Source organism: Pieris brassicae, chromosome 8 (genome assembly GCF_905147105.1).
Source record: "Pieris brassicae chromosome 8, ilPieBrab1.1, whole genome shotgun sequence".
NCBI lineage: Eukaryota > Metazoa > Arthropoda > Insecta > Lepidoptera > Pieridae > Pieris > Pieris brassicae.
In genome coordinates this window covers 8939043-8958258 of record NC_059672.1, presented here as the reverse complement: position 1 = coordinate 8958258, position 19216 = coordinate 8939043, and the positions used below count along the sequence as shown (strand labels likewise).

Sequence of the window (19216 nt, the reverse complement as noted above, 5' to 3'; positions counted from 1 at the left end):
GGTTATTTTTTGAAGTGAAACTTCTTTAGGTGCATGTTAACATAGTCAACAATATTAGCGTCACGAAGGTGTGCAGTGTTTTAGTCGAAGAAACGAGAGAGAGCGAGTGAGTACGTCCGAACGTAGCATGAAGTAAATAGCCATGGTACGAGAGTAGGGAGCAAGCAAGTGAGAAAGATCGAGAGAAAGGGAGATCGAAAAAATACACGCTATTGGTTGATGTATTCGTTTAGTAGTTACATATTAGAACTTTAAATGGCATTTCTGGCGCGTAACGTCTTGTGCAGTAAACGCAGATTGTTATTTACTTATATAATAATTAGCACGTATACAGTGTGAATATAGATATACAAATACATGGAATGATCATATACATGATCATCTATTGGGGCTTTTATGTGTGTGAGTGCGTACAAAACGCACGCACTTTTTTAAATAATTAACGAAAAACGAAATGAAGATATAACCCCACTTCTAAACTTCAAGTGCCGTTAATTTAGATCATGCGAAATTTAACTTGGTTCACTAATGGCTCAGTCGTGAGTCCTGCGTTAGTTTTTTTACTATTTAATTCTATTGAGGGATCTCCGTACAAAACATAGCTAGACACAAAACGGTCACACATTCGTCGTTATTTATTAGTCGAATCGAAGATGACGTAACATGCCTGTAAATATTATCTCGTCGCCTGTCTAATGCTAATATTATCTTGAGTTTAATAATTTCGTCATAGACTATGACTTTTGCTTACTTCCATTACATACTAAGTAGTAGGGACGACATGCGACGCGATATTGCATGAGAAGTGCTTTGGCGCGTTCATGAAATTATGAATGTTTAGCCTATACTTATCGGAATCAAATATATAATTATATGTAATAGGATAAGTTTCACAGTCTCTGTCTATTTAAACTCGGTGCCCCTTTGCATCATTTCTTTTTGTCTCCACATTGTTTAATTTACGAAACGAAATTATCAGTAACATAAATAGTCAATAAATAGTTTTTGGCTGAACTGCTATATTAATTATAACGGCAGCGCACGTCTCATTGAGACGCGTGAAATTACAGGGTTCAATTTAAAGTTTCAAATAAGTTTAAATATCATATATTTACTATAGGTATTCTTTAGAAGGTATAAGGTATGTCTGTACTGGCCTTCGAATAATAAGAACTAAAAAACGCGCTGACGACTAACTGACGTACGAGTCAGCCGGATTTACATTGATAGGGATGAGATAATGATTTAGAAAATTTTAGGTGGTTGAAAAGTCGTCAAGTCTATTTAAAATGGATATTTACTTTGTCGATAACGGAAGACAAGATGAAATTGAAACGTTTTTCGAGGTATATATATGCCTTAATTTTAAACCATTACTCATTTGAAATTACTTGTTTGTAGCCTAGCCCCTCGAAAAAATAATAAAATTGTCTTTCGGAATTCTCTAAATCACAAACCAATTTAAAAACCAATAGTTGTCGGTCGCTCCACCGTATATTCATAAATCAGGAGTTGGCCTACAAATATTGCCATTTGCCAATCAATTATAGAAGTTGCAAAAAAGGGACAATATTATCTAAATGAAGATGCACGTTTCCTAAACTTCGCTTCGTTACTCTAACTTGACACGGAATTTTTTATCTCTAAAAGTTATTACTCATAACGACACAGGTATTCGCACATAGTATATAGTGTGTCGAGCACACTATAATTACGTCTCTAAAGTTAGTTTGACTATTGCAATGACTATATAATAACCTCCGATTGACAGGCATGCCAACGTCATAGGGACTATTACAGAGGTTATCCTAAAGCCCATCACCCACTGCTGTACTTCAAGGATCCCGAGTATTCGTACCAGTGTCCATCGGAAATGACTCCGTGAGTACCTTTTTAAGCCGCCAATAATATCAAATCGGGGTTTAACATGTCCGATGCGGTATTTTACTACATTTCCCACCGTTTGCAGCGTGTACCTGTCGTTCCCGATGTTCCACGTGAAGTACAAGCAGCCCGCGGTTCTACCGCAAGAGATGGGTCGCACCAGCGGAATTCCTGCCCTCCCCGACCGCACTCTCGCCGGCCGTTTCAATAAGGCCGCTTGCAAAGCGTTCGTGAGATAGAATTAAAAACTAAGCAAATCATTTAAACTTTATCTCATATTCTAAAATACATGGAACTGGAGAATTCTGGTATTCTCGACAAAATAAATATAAACTCCGAAAGGCCGATGCCTCCGGTGAAGTCCAACTTGATCTCTTCCAATATCTGAAACGGAAACGAACGATGATGATTCTTTAAAGAATATCGATTCTACCTTTTGCAATCGTCACTTTCTACTTACGATGTTAGCAATTTTCATTTTCGAATCGTGATCGAGGCAGCGATTGCGATTCTCGGAGTCCCGCGTCAACCGGTCTAAAATGTTGCATATATCGGTTGTGTTTATTTGATTATCTTCGTCGATATCTGCAAGCACACGGAGTCCGAGTCATAGCAGGCTTTGACGCGCGAGAAACAATAGAGCGAGCGCAAAGCGGAGTCGTCTCGCTGTTTACAAAAAAAAATCTACCAAAAATCCTAAAAGCCCAAGCGGCCTTAACGTGCGGCGGACAGGCCGCGCTCATGGCGGAGCAGAGATCCAGGATATCTTCGAAGGAGAATTGGTTGTCATTTTCAGAAGAAAATACCCGGAATAATCGATCTTGAAATGGGTTGTTCTGAAATAAACGGAAAATTTATGAAGTGGGGCGTCGGGAAACGGTACCGCAGAGCATTGTTATGTAGAAAACGACTCACTTTTAAAACCTCAAAGTTGTTAATAATTTCTTGGCGGCTAAATCTGTGCGAAAAGTTTGCATTCACCTTCTCCGGATCGATCGAATGAAACTTTTTCATAAGGCTGAAAAAGAAGCCGGTCAGTTACACGTCGCCGGAGCAACACTTTCATCGTTAATACTCATCATTAATACTCACTGGTATATTTCACCTTTAGTCAAATAAGTGAGCGACGTATAGTCTTCCAAAAGATCTTCAGTCAACAATTGCTTTGTTGGAGACGAACCCATCGTGACGAACGCGGGGCAACTATCCGGTAATTAGCGATATCTTATCGAACCGATTGCCATAGATTAAGATTGAGACAATAACTACGCATTTCGTCTTCCCTCCGAACAATAAAAGTCAACATACATTTGAAAATAATTTATTATTTATATCGATACAATCCGAGACCGCTGTCGGCAGACGCGTTGCAATCGAGATGAATGCCAACGTTATGTACAATTTAATATTCTACGTGTATGCACTGGTTTCCGACGAACGTTGTCCGAATTTCCCCACGAGTTCCGCGTCAAACAAACACACGTCACCCGCTATTCGTTCGTGAGCAGTCTCCTTACCTCTACCTAAATTACTGAAGGGTAACTTAGAAATTATTTCGATCGAATCCCGAAACGCGGACGTAAATAGCTACGACGCTTCGGCAAAGTCCGCCCCGTCGAAGGAGATCTGCCTCTTGGCCCGGGCTCGGGCGGCGTCCTCGAAGGAAGGCGTCGAGCTCGATCCACGAGCGAACCTCTCTAGGACGGTCGGGTAGGAGTCCGAGTTCGCATTCCGGCCGAGCCGTGTGACGAGCTCCTTCCCCTCGTCAGCCAGCCTCGTCTCCTCGTCCCGGAAGCACTCCTCGACGGTGCGGCCTCGGATGACGGCGAACGCGTATCGGCGGGCGAGTCTGCAAAGAGGGGGCCATAGAGCCGGAGTCGGCGGAAAGGGGTAGGGGGCGAACGATCGCACTCACTTGAGCAGAGTGTCGGAGGTAGACAGCGCGGGCGCGGCCAGGCGGTGCGCGTGCGGCGGCAGCGTCAGCAGTCTGCGCGTGAGGCGCGCCAACTGCGAGGCCTTCTCGCGGAAGCCGGGGCACGACATGCGCCAGCCGTGAGTCCGCAGCGCCTCCGACACGGCCCACAGCAGCTTCTGCGACATTATCGCGCTTTAGTGCCGAAACCGATCGGCGAAGGCCACCGACAGACCTGACGTCGATCCTGCGACGGACCTGAGACTCATTACCTTCTTGTGCGAATCGTTGAGCTCGGCGCTGTTCTTGGACGACAGCAACTCCGAAGCGCGTCTCTGGAGGGGCAAGTGCGAGAGCGGGTATTCGGAAGAGTCGCCTCCGAAAGATAAGCTCTTCGCCATTTTCACTCTCTTCGAATCTCCGTCGTCGTCTTCCCTCTTCCTCTTCGACGCTCCGTCCGTGCTTTTGCTCTGAGAATAAAGATCCACGTTATCATTGTCGAGGACATTTAGAGCGAACCGAGAAAGAGAAGGCGACCCACCTCGGTCTGCCCGATGGGCGACCCGAACAGCGATCGCCTGGATTTGCCGAGCGGCTTCGGCGCGGTAAGGCCGAGGGCCGCGCCCTCGGGACTCACGAACAGGGCTCGCTTGGGAGCCTCGTCCAAGAGCAGGCGCCTCGCCGCCTTCTTCTTGCCGGATCCGCCCGCCTCCGGGGTCTTCCTGGGCGTCTTCTTGCCGGGAGTCCGCCGGGTCTTCCCGTGCCTGTCTGCCGAATTGACGACTTTTCTGTGCGGAAAGTAACTTTAAAGGCGGTTAGCGGTCGGCGAGTTCGTCGCGGGGTCGGGCCGAGTGAGATCTAGTCCCGCTACTCACTTCTTGTCTATGAGGACCATTCTGCTCGAGTTGTGAGCCTTTTGACCGACGGTGGCGGCGCTGCAGAAAGCTTGACGGCGGCGGGCCAGGTGAGACAGCCTTCGCCCGGGGGACTTGGCTTGGGCCAACCTGCACAGACACGCAAAGTCACACTTTCATCGTCACCACTTTATCCTATGAATAGTTGTGCACCTACTTGAGCCGTAACGCTTTCCGTTTGCTGGCGCTGGTGGGGGACTGAGTTCCGCCGGAGTAAATGGTGACACTCGTGTTCGTTTCTGCGCCGATGAACCTCTCCGCGTAGCGTTGTAGCAGCGTTTCGTAGTTTTCACGATGACTACTAAGATTGTAGCTGGAAAAAACTTCTATTAATATTCTCGATAAATATTGTTGGCAACACTTGAACTAAATAAGTTATGTTTCGTAATACTGAGTGCACTTGAATCGAAAGACGGCATGAATACTTACTAAACATCGTGGTATCTGCATTTCAAAACATCAGGCCACAAGCTTTCCTTGACATCTGTTTCTAAACACAATTGTAAGTCAACACTTTGGTCATGCGAGCTTGATGTGTTGTTGAACTTAGATGTGTTCTCACAGGACGCCTTAATTTTTTGAGCTTCTGTATCGAAACTCTGAATCTCCTCAACTTGTATAGTGCTTGATAATACTTCCTGATGTTTTGTACTACAAATACCTATTATCACATCTTTTGCTTTACTTTCAGTTTTTTCTTGAAAAGAATCACATGTTTCTGGAAATTGTACAAAAGAAACTTTTTTGGTAGGTGTCCTGGAGTTTTCGTTTGTGTTTAAAATTTCAGTCTCATTAAATTGTGGTAGATGAGTGTAATACTTCCGTAGCATATCTGTTACATCAATGTTTATAGTAGTCACAGAGGGTGGTGGCAAGACACCTTGTAGGGTTTTCTGAAAAACACAAGTAATTTTTTACATTAACTGTGATCTAAAATATATGTTTCAAGTATTTGTGTTCTAACAAATCTGAAGAGGTTAGTCCTTTCCTAGGCTTTCGATAAAACACATTAAAGAATATATAATATCATAAAGCTTCTTAAAGTTATATTACCACATTGATATAACTAATAAAAATAACAACCTGAATTTTTTTTAATTTCTTCTTGTCATATAATTCAACATTTTGTAAAAATGTCCAAAATTTTTTTGATTCCGACTCTATCACAATTTCTTCACCGTCAGAGAACATGTCAGGAGATCTCACTCCACTGTCAAAGGAAGCTTCTAGAGAGGAGAAGCTTTGATCATTCCACTTTGAGGTGCTGTCTAAATCAGAGTCTTTTTGTTCCATATTTTGGTACTGGTAGTCAGCATTATCCCCTATCAGTCTATCATTCTTAGAATCACTACTTCTCTCTTCACTACAGGTGATAACATCATTATTAATTTTCCCTGCAGTGTCATAATGCATACAAGTACTTAATGCAGTAATCGGATCAACTATAGGTTTTAATTTTTGCATATGTTTTAGTGTACCATTAAAAGACAGTTCAGTAATTGGTAGTTTAAACACATTTTCATTTTTTACTTCGAATAGTGGCACACTATCTACGGCGTTGTTACTGTTTTCCATTATAGATGAAATGAAAACTGGTTTGCCTCCGCAAGATTCATCGGAAATGCGTGCATCTGCAAGGTCAGACCTGTCTGTGTGAGATGATGTTACAGATGCGACTAGGAATAACGATTTGTCCTTCGAATCACAATTTTTCTCGCTATTGAATAACTGAGAATCACAAACAGCATCAGTCGCAATACCATGTTGTGGTACTACAATAGAAAGGTCAATGGTCCCACCGTTGGAACTCTCACGGCTGATTGAAGATGCAGAGGCACTGTCTTGGTCGTAAAAATTGTCTGTAACATTAAAGCTTTTCATATAACGTTCATACATTGAGAAACTATCACTCATTGAAGTACAATTATTGGAGTCTTCGAGGGATTCCATTACCACTAATAAAAAACTACATAGTCGCCAAGCTCAATTGGGAATTAAAAGGTTTCAATTATTTAAATTAATGTACAAGAAATGCAGTTATATTAATTATCATAAAAGCAACTAGAATTAAAATTATCTAACACAAATAGATTAATGAAAAATAATTAAAATCGCAGATGCTTGGCAACACGGCCATCTTACTTTTTTTTTATTATTAGCGACTAGCGTTTGGAGTTTCGACCAGGCTAATGAATTCTGTAATCTGTACCGCAAATAAATATAAGTAAATAATATTAGAAATCTTAAATAAGGTGCGAACAAGACGCTATGATATATAGCAATGCAATGAAGAAATAAAAAAAAATATATCTCTTAATATGTTTATTTTTCTAATTTAATCCTACTAACAAAAGTATAAAGAATTTCTTTTCACATACTTATTCTAACCTAGGTATAATTATTGGATTGCTCTGGTTATTCGTTTCCTGTTTTTTAGCCGCTTCCATGATACTGATTTTTTGAAGCAGTTTTTTGTTTAAATATTCAACCCGCGCACCTCGCTAAACTTAATATTATAGCTAACAATATTTGCTCTTTCTGTAATAATAACGAGATCGCAGATATCAACCATGTCTTTTTTAAATGCCAAAACCAAATATTCATTTTTAATAGACTAATATTGGCAAGTGAAATAATGGAAATTAGTGATCCCTCCCGCCGCCAGTTGTGTGATTTGCTCAAAAACAAAGTGTTATAGTGCATTATATAAATACGTCAAAAATACCGTGGGGAAGATTTAAGAAAACAAGTGGAACGATAGAATAACATGTGAATTAGTGACCGTAAATAAGAATTGGCTTAAAGGTCTCGTTACCAGGCCATAAAATTATTAAAAAAAAAAAATTAATATTCAAATGTCAGTAATGTTTATATGTAAAGGTCCTCGACAATTAACAATTGACATGAATCGGACACTTGACACTCGACATTTAAACTTTTCAAAATTGTTCAAAATCAAAATCGAGCAGCAGCTCCTAGTGAATAGTGCTGTTCTAAAATTGAAACAATATTAAAAACAGTCATTTATTTACATTCCATTTGATAATCATTCTAATAACCGATTGCTTTAGGCTTTTATTTTACATTGTGTTCTGTCTGAAGTAAGTGTTTTGTTTGATTGTTTAAAATTATTTAAGTTAATGACCACCTTCCACGGTTAATGCTCATAAATCGCATATTACACGATTATTCAACGAAAGAAGATTATTCAAAATACGAAATTTTACTGTGTATTCTGTTTCAGTACATTGCCTAGTTTTTGCTTGATTAGTTTTTGGAAGCAATACTTTTCCAATTAGTAAGTTTAAATACAATTTTTTCAATTTCTAATAATATTATTGTGCTTTTTTTCTATAAATTTGCAACAATGTTCCAAATTTATTATCTTTTCTGTATTTAAAGATTAACTATTACTTTAGGCCTCATAATAGGAATATAAACTGTCATACTTATGAAATGAATAATAAAGTAAATTAATAGTCCAAGGAATATTTACATCAAGACCAGTAAAATGTTGGTATTTTATTATTCTTATTAGTAAGAAAACTAACATTATTTCCAATTCATATAATAATTATTAGTAAGAAAAAAATCTATAAATTTTTTTATTTTGTTTTATATAAATATATTTATGACTGCAATAAAGTGAACAATAATAGTTTTATAATTTAAATTATCTGTGCCCTGCAGTTTTACCTGCTTTGCCTTGCATGTGTTATCTTGACCATTATTATGTTGTATTGAAGATATTTATTAGAATAAAATATTAGTGTTAAATAAGATAATTATTTAAAAAAAATCCTTACTATTCCAGGAAGGAATTACTTTAGAACTAATTTTATTAATAACTGTACAAAATATTTAATTTTTCCTGTTTCATAAAATATTTCATATTGGGGTTCCAGAGATTCACACTTTAAACAAATAAACAAACAACCTATCCAGCTTTATAATATTGGTATAAATATAACTGTTTCTACTAATGAACAAGTCCTTAAATCTTTTGAAATATTGCTATGTAAACAAACCACCTTTTCAATGACTTATTGCTCATGAATGATCAAATAAATAGTTAATAAGTATTTGCTGATAGGTTTCCCTACTATCATTCAATAAAAAAAATGTAATTAGTTAACTGATTTGTATAAACTAAACACAATTTGTTAGAGAAGAAGTGCAATTATGAAATATATATATATTAATTAGTTTTGAAGATATTTGTCGTGACTGTCGCCATATCAGCATGATTGCACTAACCTCTGACCTTACTTACTGTTTATTATTAGTTCTCGCACTATTTTTAATATCCGGCGTTTAATGTCATTAAGAACTTTTACCTGAAGTGCTGCAAAAGCAAGATTAAAAAATATCTTGGCTAAAATGGCTTAATAGCCTAACCTACATATTTCAAAAAAACTACAGACAATAATTATACATTAAATGTGATAAATTGGAGAAGGTGAGAAGTTAGTTAAATATTTAAATAAAATATACATCAAGATAACTATTTGCACGCTACTCGTTTAGTAGTTTTTATAACCGTTGGGCTCCTTATGATTCAATATATTACGTGCCAGTAGATGGCGCTGGCTGGCGGTTGCAACGCGCTAACGCTTTGAATATAAATTTAGTTAAGGTTTACTCAACATAAGTTTTCTCAGGCAAACGAGGCAAATTCACCTGATGTTAAGTGATTACCATATTTTTGAAAGAGCACACGTATATATTTACGAATACTCTTTAAAAATGAACGAATCTTTGAATTTCAAAGATTTTATTAACTAAGTATATTCGGCATACTCGTTGTGATTGTACTTACTTACTTTTTTATGAATAAGTACATATATTATTAAAAATAATGTGGATGTTAATTCCAATGCGATTTCGTTTTATGAATGCAATGGTTGGTTTATTCATTATTGTTTAACTCCAGGCATCATAACAATCGATAGAGGCATTAAAAACAATTTTAATATTGGTGTCATTAGACTTTATTGTGTAACTACGAAACATCTTGCGGTAGGTATATAGTACACAGTTTTTTTCTAGAAACACATTAATTATACAGAGCATCACTGATTTACGCAACGTATGTCTGCCGTCTGCGTATGAAATTAATATTACCTATAGATAAATAAACATCGTCTCCGAATCTCCTGAGTTTCGGTTTGGTTTCGCGAAGAATTTATTGTTGTAATGCTAATTTGAGGACTAAAAACCATTTAAGAAATCAGTAATCGACTTACGTCGCGCCTGACTTACGTGACGTCCATCTGCGACAAAAAGTCTTGTCCGGTAAACAATGGAAATCTTTGATCATATTTGTCGGTCTTTTTAGGATTGGTATTAAGAATAATATAAGCGACATAAAAGATTCAGATAGTAAAAACAGGTGGAAATATTTATAATGTAATTTGGATATCTTAATTGTTTTATTATGTATCAATAAAACAAGCATTGGTGATAAACCAGTTCGTAATAAAATTATTGCTTTATTTATATAATTGTATTTATTTTATGTCTTTGTTTTTATCTTATAAATCTATTTTGCTGTGTGTCATATAGAAAAGGAATAATCCAAAAGCATCAGGTAGTATCTCAATAAATTAGCTCTAATTTACAATATTTAAATATTACGTTTCAATATTTTATGAGTCCAAAGAAATTTTCTGATATGATTTGTGGTAAGGCATTTATGGCTGATTCACTTAAACAGTGTCGGTACTTGTTATTACAGCGAGGGCGAAAAACAAATTGTTCTCGATGATTTTAGTAGTAAGGTATTTTAAAACAATTATGTTTATTTACCCATTTGTTACCACGGAAAAGAACAAGTTTTCATTATATTGAATGTCTTACCATTGCCTGTGGTTTCTTTTCAGTTATACTACGAGAAGTTGAAAATTAAATTAATTACCTTGAAAATTACCATCAATTAGTGGCAAGAATATGATACCGGTGATAAGTATGCTTACTTATCTTCACAACTGTAACTTTTGAACTTTGTAACATTCTAAATTTTTATCGGCTCCTGATAACTGTGTTTACTATTTTCATCATAATAATTGTTTGAATTGCTAGAAAGTTCACATTGACTACATATTATTTCGGTAATATAAAAAAAACTACAATCGACACAAAGGGTATATAATATTAGTTAAACTGCTTACGGGTTAACGTAACCTTCTGAGTTCTGACGCTTAAATAAAACTCGATCCTTTTTGTACTTAGCGACCTTGCGTTGACTATTTTTACGTAAAAGTTTTGATTAATGATAAGTTTCTTCATCTAACGGAGAAAATTACGTAACGTAGTTTAATTCGGCTTTACATTGCATATTATTATGTATTAAAACGACCTTATGAAAAAGATATTATTGATAATTTTTTATGTCGCAATAAATAAATAATTTTGGCTTTAGAATAGCGATTAACATTAATCGTGTGTTGTTGTACTTTTCATTTGTTGAGTTAAGAGTTACCTACTTCATCTTTTGCAAGACCTTACAATAATGGAATAGTTTCAAACCTCGGTGCTTTGAGAGCCCAGTTTATCACCATTTATTTGGTTAGGAAAACCGATTGGTGCTCTCGAGAGATTTTAAGTCATAATAAGAAAGATCATCTCTTTTGTAAACTATTCTTTATATTGCAGACGGAAGTAATGGAATTGGTGTCATTCGTCAAGGAATTGCTTCACGAAGCCGCAGAGGTCGCTGCTAGTTATCGAGTGGGTCAATCGGCCCTCAGACACGTGGATAAAGCCCTTTGGACAGTCGAGAAGTCGGCGAGATGGGCTGTGCCACCACCGCGTATGTGTTTCCGCAATAACGATGAAATTAGCTGACTTTCCTGCTTGATACCAGTACATAATTTTGCAGTGGAGCAGGACGAGAGACAGCCTGAGTTAATACGTCCTCTACCCTGGGTGTTCTTCCTGATGTTGCTGGTAGCCCTTCGAGTCATCAGAGAGTCCATTTCTCTCATTAATTTGGCCCTTGGGAAGCCGCCGCTACGATCTGCCGACGTGGTATTTATATTGATTTATGCATGACGCACTCACGCACTGACGCACTGACGCACTCGGTGTACGCAGGGGACAGAGGCCCGGGTTTGCCGTCTTTTTAAATAGGACAAGTCTATTGCTAGTAGGCCTGTGTGGAGACAACGAGTGACCTCAAACTTACTTACTAATGTGGTCAATAGGTATCTGCGTCCTTATTTGCTAACATGATATTCGTAATATACACATACGTAGACTGAAATTTTAACTTAAATAAGTAAATGCACCAGGCCAAACTGCTCATGAAGCGATGAAACAATTTCCAGGTGATATTCATACAAGGAAAGCGTCGCTACTTGCGCACGTTGAAGTACCAAGGCAGCCGCATGATGCGCGCGCGCAGCGAGCCTAAGTCTTGGCGAAGTGGGATTTACTCTCTGTTCGAGTTTACGATGTGCTTCAGGAACTCTCACTGCCCCAACGACAACTCGCAGAGCAGTGGAGACGAGCTGGTGGTGAGGAGCCGACGTCCGTCGATTGCTCGATGCGCACTCTGCCCTTAACCCTTCGACGTTTCGCTATTCCAGATGGTGTCCAGGAACGAGCCCAGCATGGAGAGACTCTTGGAGAAGATGGTGCAGGTCGAAGCCGACACCGACGACTCCGGCGAACCGGTATCTAAATATCATCTAAAATATATAATGCAACGAATGTAAAAAAGTTAACTGAACTGGACCTCGGGACTCACGTTTCCCCGAGTGTCCGATTTTTGCACGAGCTCAAACCCGAACCGTCGACGGATGACTGACCTTTTTATTTCCTTTCTTTTAAAATAGACGCGTCAATCGATGCGGCTCGCGAATGCGAGGAGCGACGCGGAGACAACGGAGGCCGCCCTCGAGTCGTTCGAGGACTCCCGGGAAGAGATCGTCACCTCCACTCCGGAGAAGAGAGACTCCGCTCCGGGTGCCGGAGACGTGTCCGCAATTGACGACGCTCGGCTCGAAGCCGTCCTCGACCTCGTTCGACGCGAGCGGAACGACCCGAACCCCGCCTCCAAGATAGGTGAGGTACCCTGAAGCCCGCTTCCTCGCCGTTTCGCAGTCGAAGTGCGATCGTTCTAGTCTTCCTAAAGTGAATATTAAACATTTCAGCGAACGGCAGATCCGCGCCCTCGTCGCCCTCCCGAGAGAGGTGAGTCCCCGCCCCGGAGCCTCGATCCCTCGGCCGAAGCCTCTCTTAATATCGCTCGGCTCTTTCGCAGGATCGCAGGAGGTGAACCAATCTATTGACGGACGGCGACTCCGGACCGTCGGACCGACGATTCACCGAACGAGCCTCGTCGCGTCGGTCGTAAGCTGCGCTCGACATTGGGCCGTTCTCGAATCGCGTCTGCGGCTTCTCGACTTCCGTCGGTGCAGCGCCGCGTTCGCCTCCTTAGTTTAGCCCCTTTCGTTCATCGGCATCGGAATCTCCTCGTTGTTTTGTCTTTGAATTGTTTATTTACTCGTATTGCCTTTTACGAAACAAATATTTACGGCTAGTTAGGGTCAGATCGTATTATTTGTTTGGATCGAAATGTCGCGCCGTCCCATTTCAGTGTATGGAATGTATATTGTAGAAGTCTATCGAAGGTCCCGTTGGACGTCGGAATAACGAAAGAAAAAAAAAACGTTTTCGGAAGGGTTTCATACTGTTACGCGATTGTCTTCGATCGCCCGATGCCTGTGCTTCGTTAACGTGGACGTGGTTAATGTGGACGGCGGTCGTTGTGCTATAGAACCGGGCCTCCGGAATGGAGACGAGGGTGTGAGACAACGCGGAGGGATGGAGCGTCTCCGACGTCGCTTTTCTAAAAGTTTTTTTTATAAATTTAGCGTAGTATTCATTGGAAGTGTTTATATTTATTCTGACTTTTCTAATTCAGAAAAGTTAGTTGAAATTCTTCCAAAAATACCTAAACGACCCGTTTACTTGAGATTTCTCTCCCTTATTCTGCATTTTCTGTTATTTTATGGCTTTAATAAATAATGAGAGCGCTCCGAAGCAGCTTCTTTAGTATTAAGGCATAGCATGTTATGAGTCGTATATCTCCATTGATAATTAATTGTTCCTCTTCCCTCCATTATTTATTATGAAGAAACGGCTTTCTCTCGCGAATCCCAAAGCTTTGGCTGTGTCCACTCGATAAGACTGAAGAGAAATTAAATTGAGCCTTTACTTCTCGATATTTAATTATGATTATAATATTTAACGCTAATTTATTTTTTTAATTTCTAATATTTGTATACTTTTAATAATAAAAATTTTAAAACTGAAAGAGTTTTATTGTTTCTGTCTATATTTTCGTTCCACGTCAAACCTTGTTATTTAAAGTAAAGCGTATTTGATTGGAATATAGATTTCACATAAAAAGCTAAAAAGATACTCTGTTTCCGCCCGGGATCGAACCGGGGGCCTTGTGCGTGTGAAGCACACGTGATAACCGCTACACTACGGAAACTTATTACACAGTCTTCAAAATATAAAATGGGTAATTCACTAAAATAATAGTTAAATCCATGAAAGTGTCAAATATTTGGACTTAGACTATCGACCACTTAGCAAACATCAGGTGAATCCTACCGGCCTATGGTGAGGCACCAAAATAATCTAAAGCCCTTTCCTCTAACGACTTTAATTCCGACGTGAGCAAGCCGAACTCCGAAGTCAGTCTCGCGGCATCGTCGCCCGCGGATAGTCGCGGACACTTTGTGTCGCACAATCGTCGGTGTTTAGTGTACATAAATTGCTTTATTATTTTTAGTGCTTCTTAAAAATATTCATCATGGATCCCGAGGCGTTTTTGGACCTTGCCAATCAGGTCATTAAACTGAAAATGTATCCGTATTTCGACATCGCGCATTCATTATTATGCGCTCTTGCCGTGAGGGAAGATTTAGGGGCTGGTAATGTATTTTCATAACCCTTTTCCCGCCTATTTTGACTTTCGCACGTTAAAACCTCTTTACGTCGTGTTGAAACAGACTATTTAATGTGTCTGGGTGCCCACGACAAAGTACTAAAATAAACCGATACAAGTTAAAAATAGACCAGTTCCCTCTTCCCTGTATAACAAAATGGTCACAGCGAGCGTTTACGGAATGTAATATTCAATAAATGAAATTTGTGATGTTTATTAATTACGAAAAATTATATTTAAATCGCATTGTTATCAAGCGGATAACAAATTTATCTGGGTCTTATCTCATTCAGTCCCATTTGGGAAATTTGCTCGCCTGAAACTCATTTCGAGCATCAAAATTAAATACGTTTTTCAATGTTGTGTTGAATAAACGATAAGCGCTGTTCGAAGGTTTCAATTGCAGCCAATAAAATCGTTAAATAAGTAAAAAGATGACGTAAATAGCTGTAATTATTATAGCAACTATTGTTAAAGTGACAACCTTTACATAAATTTCACATTATTAAAACTTTGTCTAACCATAATACTAGAAAAAGTAAAAAAGAGACAAGGATATGCTACTCGAGTAAAAGAGAAGATTCGACGGGCTCGTCCGGGATTTGAACCCGGGACCTCTCGCACCCGAAGCGAGAATCATACCCCTAGACCAACGAGCCACGTTGATACATGTTAAATAATTGATAAAATTATCCTTCCACTATTGAACCGCTTTCGCTTGTGTGACGTCTCGAATAAACAGGTAAACGAAGCATAATCCCATCCTCATCTTGCTTATATACACAAATGTCTCACTAGTTGTAGTATATTAGACATTTCTGAAACTGAAGCTGTTCTTAATTCGCCAGTTAATCTATTTAACAGGAGCGCAAGCGTTCTCTCGCAAACACCCTCTAGCGTGTTGGCTGTCCACCATGCTAGTCATCTTCGCGGGCGGCATGGTGGCCAACGGGCTGCTCGGGGAGCCTATTCTGGCACCACTTAAAAACACGCCACAGTTACTAATAGGAACGATTACCTGGTAACGTCACTTTTTCTCTATTTATTCAATCTATTTACCTTTTATAAGGATTTAGTGTATATATAGTATGTATTTGGACAAGAATTACGAAAATAATTCACTAACATTTTAAAATACAGTGATTTCTTTTGGATTCTTCTGTATTTGACCACGGGAACTGCCGCATCGTAACCCAAAAACATATCTTTCGTCCGCAAACCAGCTGTATGACGCGATTAAAATGTCTGAATAAGAATATTTCTCTTTTCATTACTTATCACAAATAATAAATATATATCCTAAGATATGATTTATTTTAGTCATTCAAAAATAGGAATTTTTAGGAAAGAGGCCTGAAATCTGCCTGAAGTTTGCAAAGTATGAATATTCCAGGTACGTGGTGTTCTACACGCCATTCGACGTGGGGTACAAAGTGGGCAAATTCCTTCCCGTGAAGGTGACGGCTGCGGCCATGAAGGAGATATACAGGGCGAAGAAAGTGTACGATGGAGTAACTCACGCAGCTAAACTGTACCCAAACGCTTATATCATCATGGTCATCATCGGTAAGTTTTCATTCTTCTTATCGTGATTTTATGGAGAGCTGGATTTACTAAGTGATCCAGATATACGCATTCTTAAAACGAATAAACTATTCCAGGAACAATAAAGGGCAACGGCGCCGGCTTCACCAAGTTAGTGGAGAGGCTGGTTCGCGGCGCTTGGACTCCCACCGCCATGGAGACTATGCAGCCCACCTTGTAAGTTGAATGCCAAGTTGTTAAACATAATACTACATACATACAACATAACACTTGAATGAGGCGAGGAGGAAAAAGAGTCAGGTGTCCCTTAGACACACGGTGAGCCTATATCCGACCACGCCAAGCCTACGCTAGCGTAGTCAACTACATCACTTGCAGCCATAACATCATTCATCACATGTTGGAGCATTTAATTATAGCGAAAGATGGTGCGTCAAAACATCTATTATTATTACCAATTCTCGACAACGACGCTATTAAATTTAATCGAATATAATATATTTTTCCAGTTACACAAAAGCTTCTCTGGTAGCTTCAATAATCTTTGTGCTGGATAAGAAGACGGACCTCATCTCCGCGCCTCACGCGCTCGTCTATTTCGGGATTGTCATCTTCTTCGTTTACTTCAAGGTATTCCACATTATTCACATTCTTTCTTCAAATGTGCAGTTTGAATAGTGCTGTGTGGTTTTTGAATGAGTTTTGATGAGAGACTTCTGTTGTTAATTACAGCTATCTTCGATATTGCTGGGCATTCACGACCCCTTCGTTCCTTTTGAGAATCTGTTCAGCGCCTTGTTCCTGGGCGGCATTTGGGACTCTCTCGCCAAAATCCTCGGAAAGGGGCAGCCCAAGGAGGACGCCAAGGACGCCAAGAAGGCCAATTGAGCGAGTACGTTTCAGACTAGGCGATGCCTTCACAACTTTGCTTTGTGGTCGATATTATTTACAAATTATTAATTCCTTGACGTTTTTCAGAACGCAACGTGATCATCAGAGTACAGGCGTAGACGACCTAGGTTTGCGACGTGAAGGCTATTAAATGAAAGAAAAAAAAATATAAAAAAATAGTAAAATTCTATAACGAAAAAAAAATGGCGCAGCGACCAAAGTTATTGTACTTTAAGTATTTGTATTAAAATAATTGACTAGTCATTAACCATTTACCGGCACAAGTCGGGTGTTTGCTAATTATGTTTTAGCTTAAGAGGTTTAAAGTTGCTTTATCTTAGTTCGGTAGGTGCGTTCATGTTATTTGCCCTAAAAGAGTAAGTGGCATTTTGTTAACAGATAGAGATGATAATAATATGTAGTGAAGAATAATTAACGGTAAGACTGTAAAGTCGCACAATTCGTTCCGAAATGTTTTGTTTGGAGCTCGGCATTAAACGCGCAAGTATTTTTAATTAATTTAGTTCCTGTTTTTCAAAACGTACTATCGAAACAGTATGTGTGTACGAGCATTGTGAATATATTCTATATTGTAGAGATTAAGTATTATATTTATTACGAAACGATTCACGATAAATAACGATCCTTCCGGCCCTTTCAATATTTGGAAACGATTTCGAATGATGTATGTACTCAATTCTGATCCAAGAAATAATTGCTGAATTGTTAGAATATGAAACGTCTGACCGAATTGCGAGGGTGCTTGCAGTGAGGATCACGTGCTTCGTCCGATTTAGTGGAATCTGATTCGTCTCATATAGCCCAAGGAAGGAATAAAGTTTGATTATGACTACGTGTTTTATTATAAGTCGTAACGGATAAACAATTACTGAGAGGGAGAAAGAAAACCTTTGCTTCGGAGAAGATCTCTTTTGTAAATTAATGAATTATTTCATCTTGTACTGGGGTGTGATACAATTATTAAAAAATGACCTATTAAAAGGCAAAGACATAAATAAATAGAAATCACTATTGCTTCGGTAGAGGGGACTACCTACGCTAATCGCGCGAGTTGCAGTGTCAATTCTCACTCCGAGGCCATGCAGATGTAACGGGGCTACAGATGACCTTTCAACTTTGTACTATAATTTTTTGCACGTACTAACTATTTAAGCATTACAATGCAATGTCTGATAGAGCACGAGAGTCGTGTGATCCGACAGGTAAAAGGTATTATGAGGTCACTGTCGGGCAAACGGCCTGCATGGCGCGACCGACTGTTACACCGCACGACCGACATAAAGGGGTTCTTATTAGTTTAACAACTTAAAGAAATACCAGCTTTATAAATAAATGTAGGTAGTAGGGCGGGGCTAGTTGAGCAATTTTTCACTTGAGTGGATATAGCTCCTCAATGATAAGTCTCAATGAGTTGTTTTGCGTCCTGATGGAAAAGTTATCTATCCCTTAACAAAAGTATCCATAGCATTTTTTTGTAACAAGGCTAATATAATAGCTACATCTGTATAAATGCAGAAAGTCAAGTATGCTCAATATACACCAAAGGTAAGGTAAGTTGAGCTAGGGCAATCAGCTCTTTATTTATATTATTTTATTGGTAAAACATCAAAACGATAAGCGAAACAAAAGTAATTTTCTTTGAATAATTAACCGAAACGTGAATTAACAAAAGATGATTGATGACGCCGGAAGGAACATCCATACATATCCATTACTTCCGCTATATTCTAAAGAAGACTTAAACATTCTACGCATTAAATGATGTTGCCCAAGGCTGGTGCTTTCTGGTTTTCGTATAGAATGCTTCAGATTTTTCGTTTTAAAAAACATCATAAGCCATCTTATTTGCAGTCCAGCTGGTCGAAATTTCAATGCCAAATTTAGTAGCACACTGGTAGGAAAGGCGACAGGCTTCTCTTTTAGAATATCTATAGAAGTAAGTATAATGGCTTTTCTAAGTAGTTGTAGGGTAAGTTGAGACACTATAGCTTAACTAACCCCAACTCGGAATTTTAAAACAAAAATGAGGTTGTAAAAAAATGGCTGCAATAAGATCAAAAACTAATTAATGTGTTGGGGAAAATG

The 19216-nt window shown here is 39.0% G+C and overlaps 4 protein-coding genes and 2 non-coding genes across 8 annotated transcripts; 2 read left to right on the top strand and 4 right to left on the bottom strand.

The window, feature by feature from the left end:
- Positions 1-2139: 2139 nt before the first annotated feature.
- LOC123712924 (calcium and integrin-binding protein 1-like) lies at positions 2140-3196 on the bottom strand. Its single transcript, XM_045666303.1, has 5 exons — positions 2977-3196; positions 2800-2902; positions 2573-2720; positions 2345-2469; positions 2140-2268 (listed from the first exon to the last, which is right to left on the bottom strand). The coding sequence occupies exons 1-5, from the start codon at positions 3066-3068 to the stop codon at positions 2158-2160; spliced, it is 579 nt and encodes a 192-aa protein (XP_045522259.1). The 5' UTR covers positions 3069-3196; the 3' UTR covers positions 2140-2157.
- On the bottom strand, positions 3190-6846 carry LOC123712923. 2 transcript variants are annotated; one of them, XM_045666301.1, is made up of 8 exons: positions 5794-6846; positions 5140-5603; positions 4868-5023; positions 4672-4800; positions 4338-4599; positions 4069-4266; positions 3800-3975; positions 3190-3733 (listed from the first exon to the last, which is right to left on the bottom strand). In XM_045666301.1, the coding sequence occupies exons 1-8, from the start codon at positions 6658-6660 to the stop codon at positions 3472-3474; spliced, it is 2514 nt and encodes an 837-aa protein (XP_045522257.1). In that variant the 5' UTR covers positions 6661-6846; the 3' UTR covers positions 3190-3471. The 2 variants fall into 2 exon arrangements, with proteins under 2 accessions (XP_045522257.1, XP_045522258.1); XM_045666302.1 differs by having other exon boundaries at positions 4338-4584.
- Positions 6847-7675: 829 nt separating this feature from the next.
- LOC123713369 lies at positions 7676-13972 on the top strand. Of its 2 annotated transcripts, none has more exons than XM_045666992.1 (8): positions 7676-7811; positions 11365-11521; positions 11591-11739; positions 12039-12227; positions 12300-12386; positions 12549-12777; positions 12867-12906; positions 12977-13972. In XM_045666992.1, exons 2-8 carry the CDS (start codon positions 11374-11376, stop codon positions 13002-13004), a joined length of 870 nt encoding a protein of 289 aa, XP_045522948.1. In that variant the 5' UTR covers positions 7676-7811; positions 11365-11373; the 3' UTR covers positions 13005-13972. The 2 variants fall into 2 exon arrangements, with proteins under 2 accessions (XP_045522948.1, XP_045522947.1); XM_045666991.1 differs by having other exon boundaries at positions 12848-12906.
- A 170-nt stretch (positions 13973-14142) lies between these two features.
- Trnav-cac lies at positions 14143-14215 on the bottom strand. Its single transcript has one exon. It is a non-coding gene; the product is annotated as a tRNA-Val (tRNA).
- A 196-nt stretch (positions 14216-14411) lies between these two features.
- LOC123713519 (trimeric intracellular cation channel type 1B.1) lies at positions 14412-17960 on the top strand. Its single transcript, XM_045667228.1, has 7 exons — positions 14412-14660; positions 15539-15695; positions 16068-16240; positions 16336-16435; positions 16729-16849; positions 16952-17111; positions 17198-17960. Exons 1-6 carry the CDS (start codon positions 14540-14542, stop codon positions 17105-17107), a joined length of 828 nt encoding a protein of 275 aa, XP_045523184.1. The 5' UTR covers positions 14412-14539; the 3' UTR covers positions 17108-17111; positions 17198-17960.
- Trnap-cgg lies at positions 15262-15333 on the bottom strand. The gene has a single exon. It is a non-coding gene; the product is annotated as a tRNA-Pro (tRNA).
- Positions 17961-19216: the final 1256 nt, after the last annotated feature.

Bases quoted from the DNA above. Each gene is read 5' to 3' on its own strand.
- LOC123712924 (XM_045666303.1), bottom strand. From the start codon at position 3,068: ATGGGTTCGTCTCCAACAAAGCAATTGTTGACTGAAGATCTTTTGGAA. The intron at 2,903-2,976 runs GTGAGTATTAAT...CTTCTTTTTCAG, and splicing joins ACTAAAGGTGAAATATACCA to CCTTATGAAAAAGTTTCATT. The intron at 2,470-2,572 runs GTAGATTTTTTT...GTGTGCTTGCAG, and splicing joins TTGGGCTTTTAGGATTTTTG to ATATCGACGAAGATAATCAA.
- LOC123712923 (XM_045666301.1), bottom strand. From the start codon at position 6,660: ATGGAATCCCTCGAAGACTCCAATAATTGTACTTCAATGAGTGATAGT. The intron at 4,267-4,337 runs GTGGGTCGCCTT...CTTTATTCTCAG, and splicing joins CGCCCATCGGGCAGACCGAG to AGCAAAAGCACGGACGGAGC. The intron at 3,976-4,068 runs GTAATGAGTCTC...ATAATGTCGCAG, and splicing joins TCAACGATTCGCACAAGAAG to AAGCTGCTGTGGGCCGTGTC.
- LOC123713369 (XM_045666991.1), top strand. From the start codon at position 11,374: ATGGAATTGGTGTCATTCGTCAAGGAATTGCTTCACGAAGCCGCAGAG. The intron at 11,522-11,590 runs GTATGTGTTTCC...ATAATTTTGCAG, and splicing joins ATGGGCTGTGCCACCACCGC to TGGAGCAGGACGAGAGACAG. The intron at 11,740-12,038 runs GTATTTATATTG...AACAATTTCCAG, and splicing joins CGCTACGATCTGCCGACGTG to GTGATATTCATACAAGGAAA.
- LOC123713519 (XM_045667228.1), top strand. From the start codon at position 14,540: ATGGATCCCGAGGCGTTTTTGGACCTTGCCAATCAGGTCATTAAACTG. The intron at 14,661-15,538 runs GTAATGTATTTT...TCTATTTAACAG, and splicing joins GAGGGAAGATTTAGGGGCTG to GAGCGCAAGCGTTCTCTCGC. The intron at 15,696-16,067 runs GTAACGTCACTT...TGAATATTCCAG, and splicing joins CTAATAGGAACGATTACCTG to GTACGTGGTGTTCTACACGC.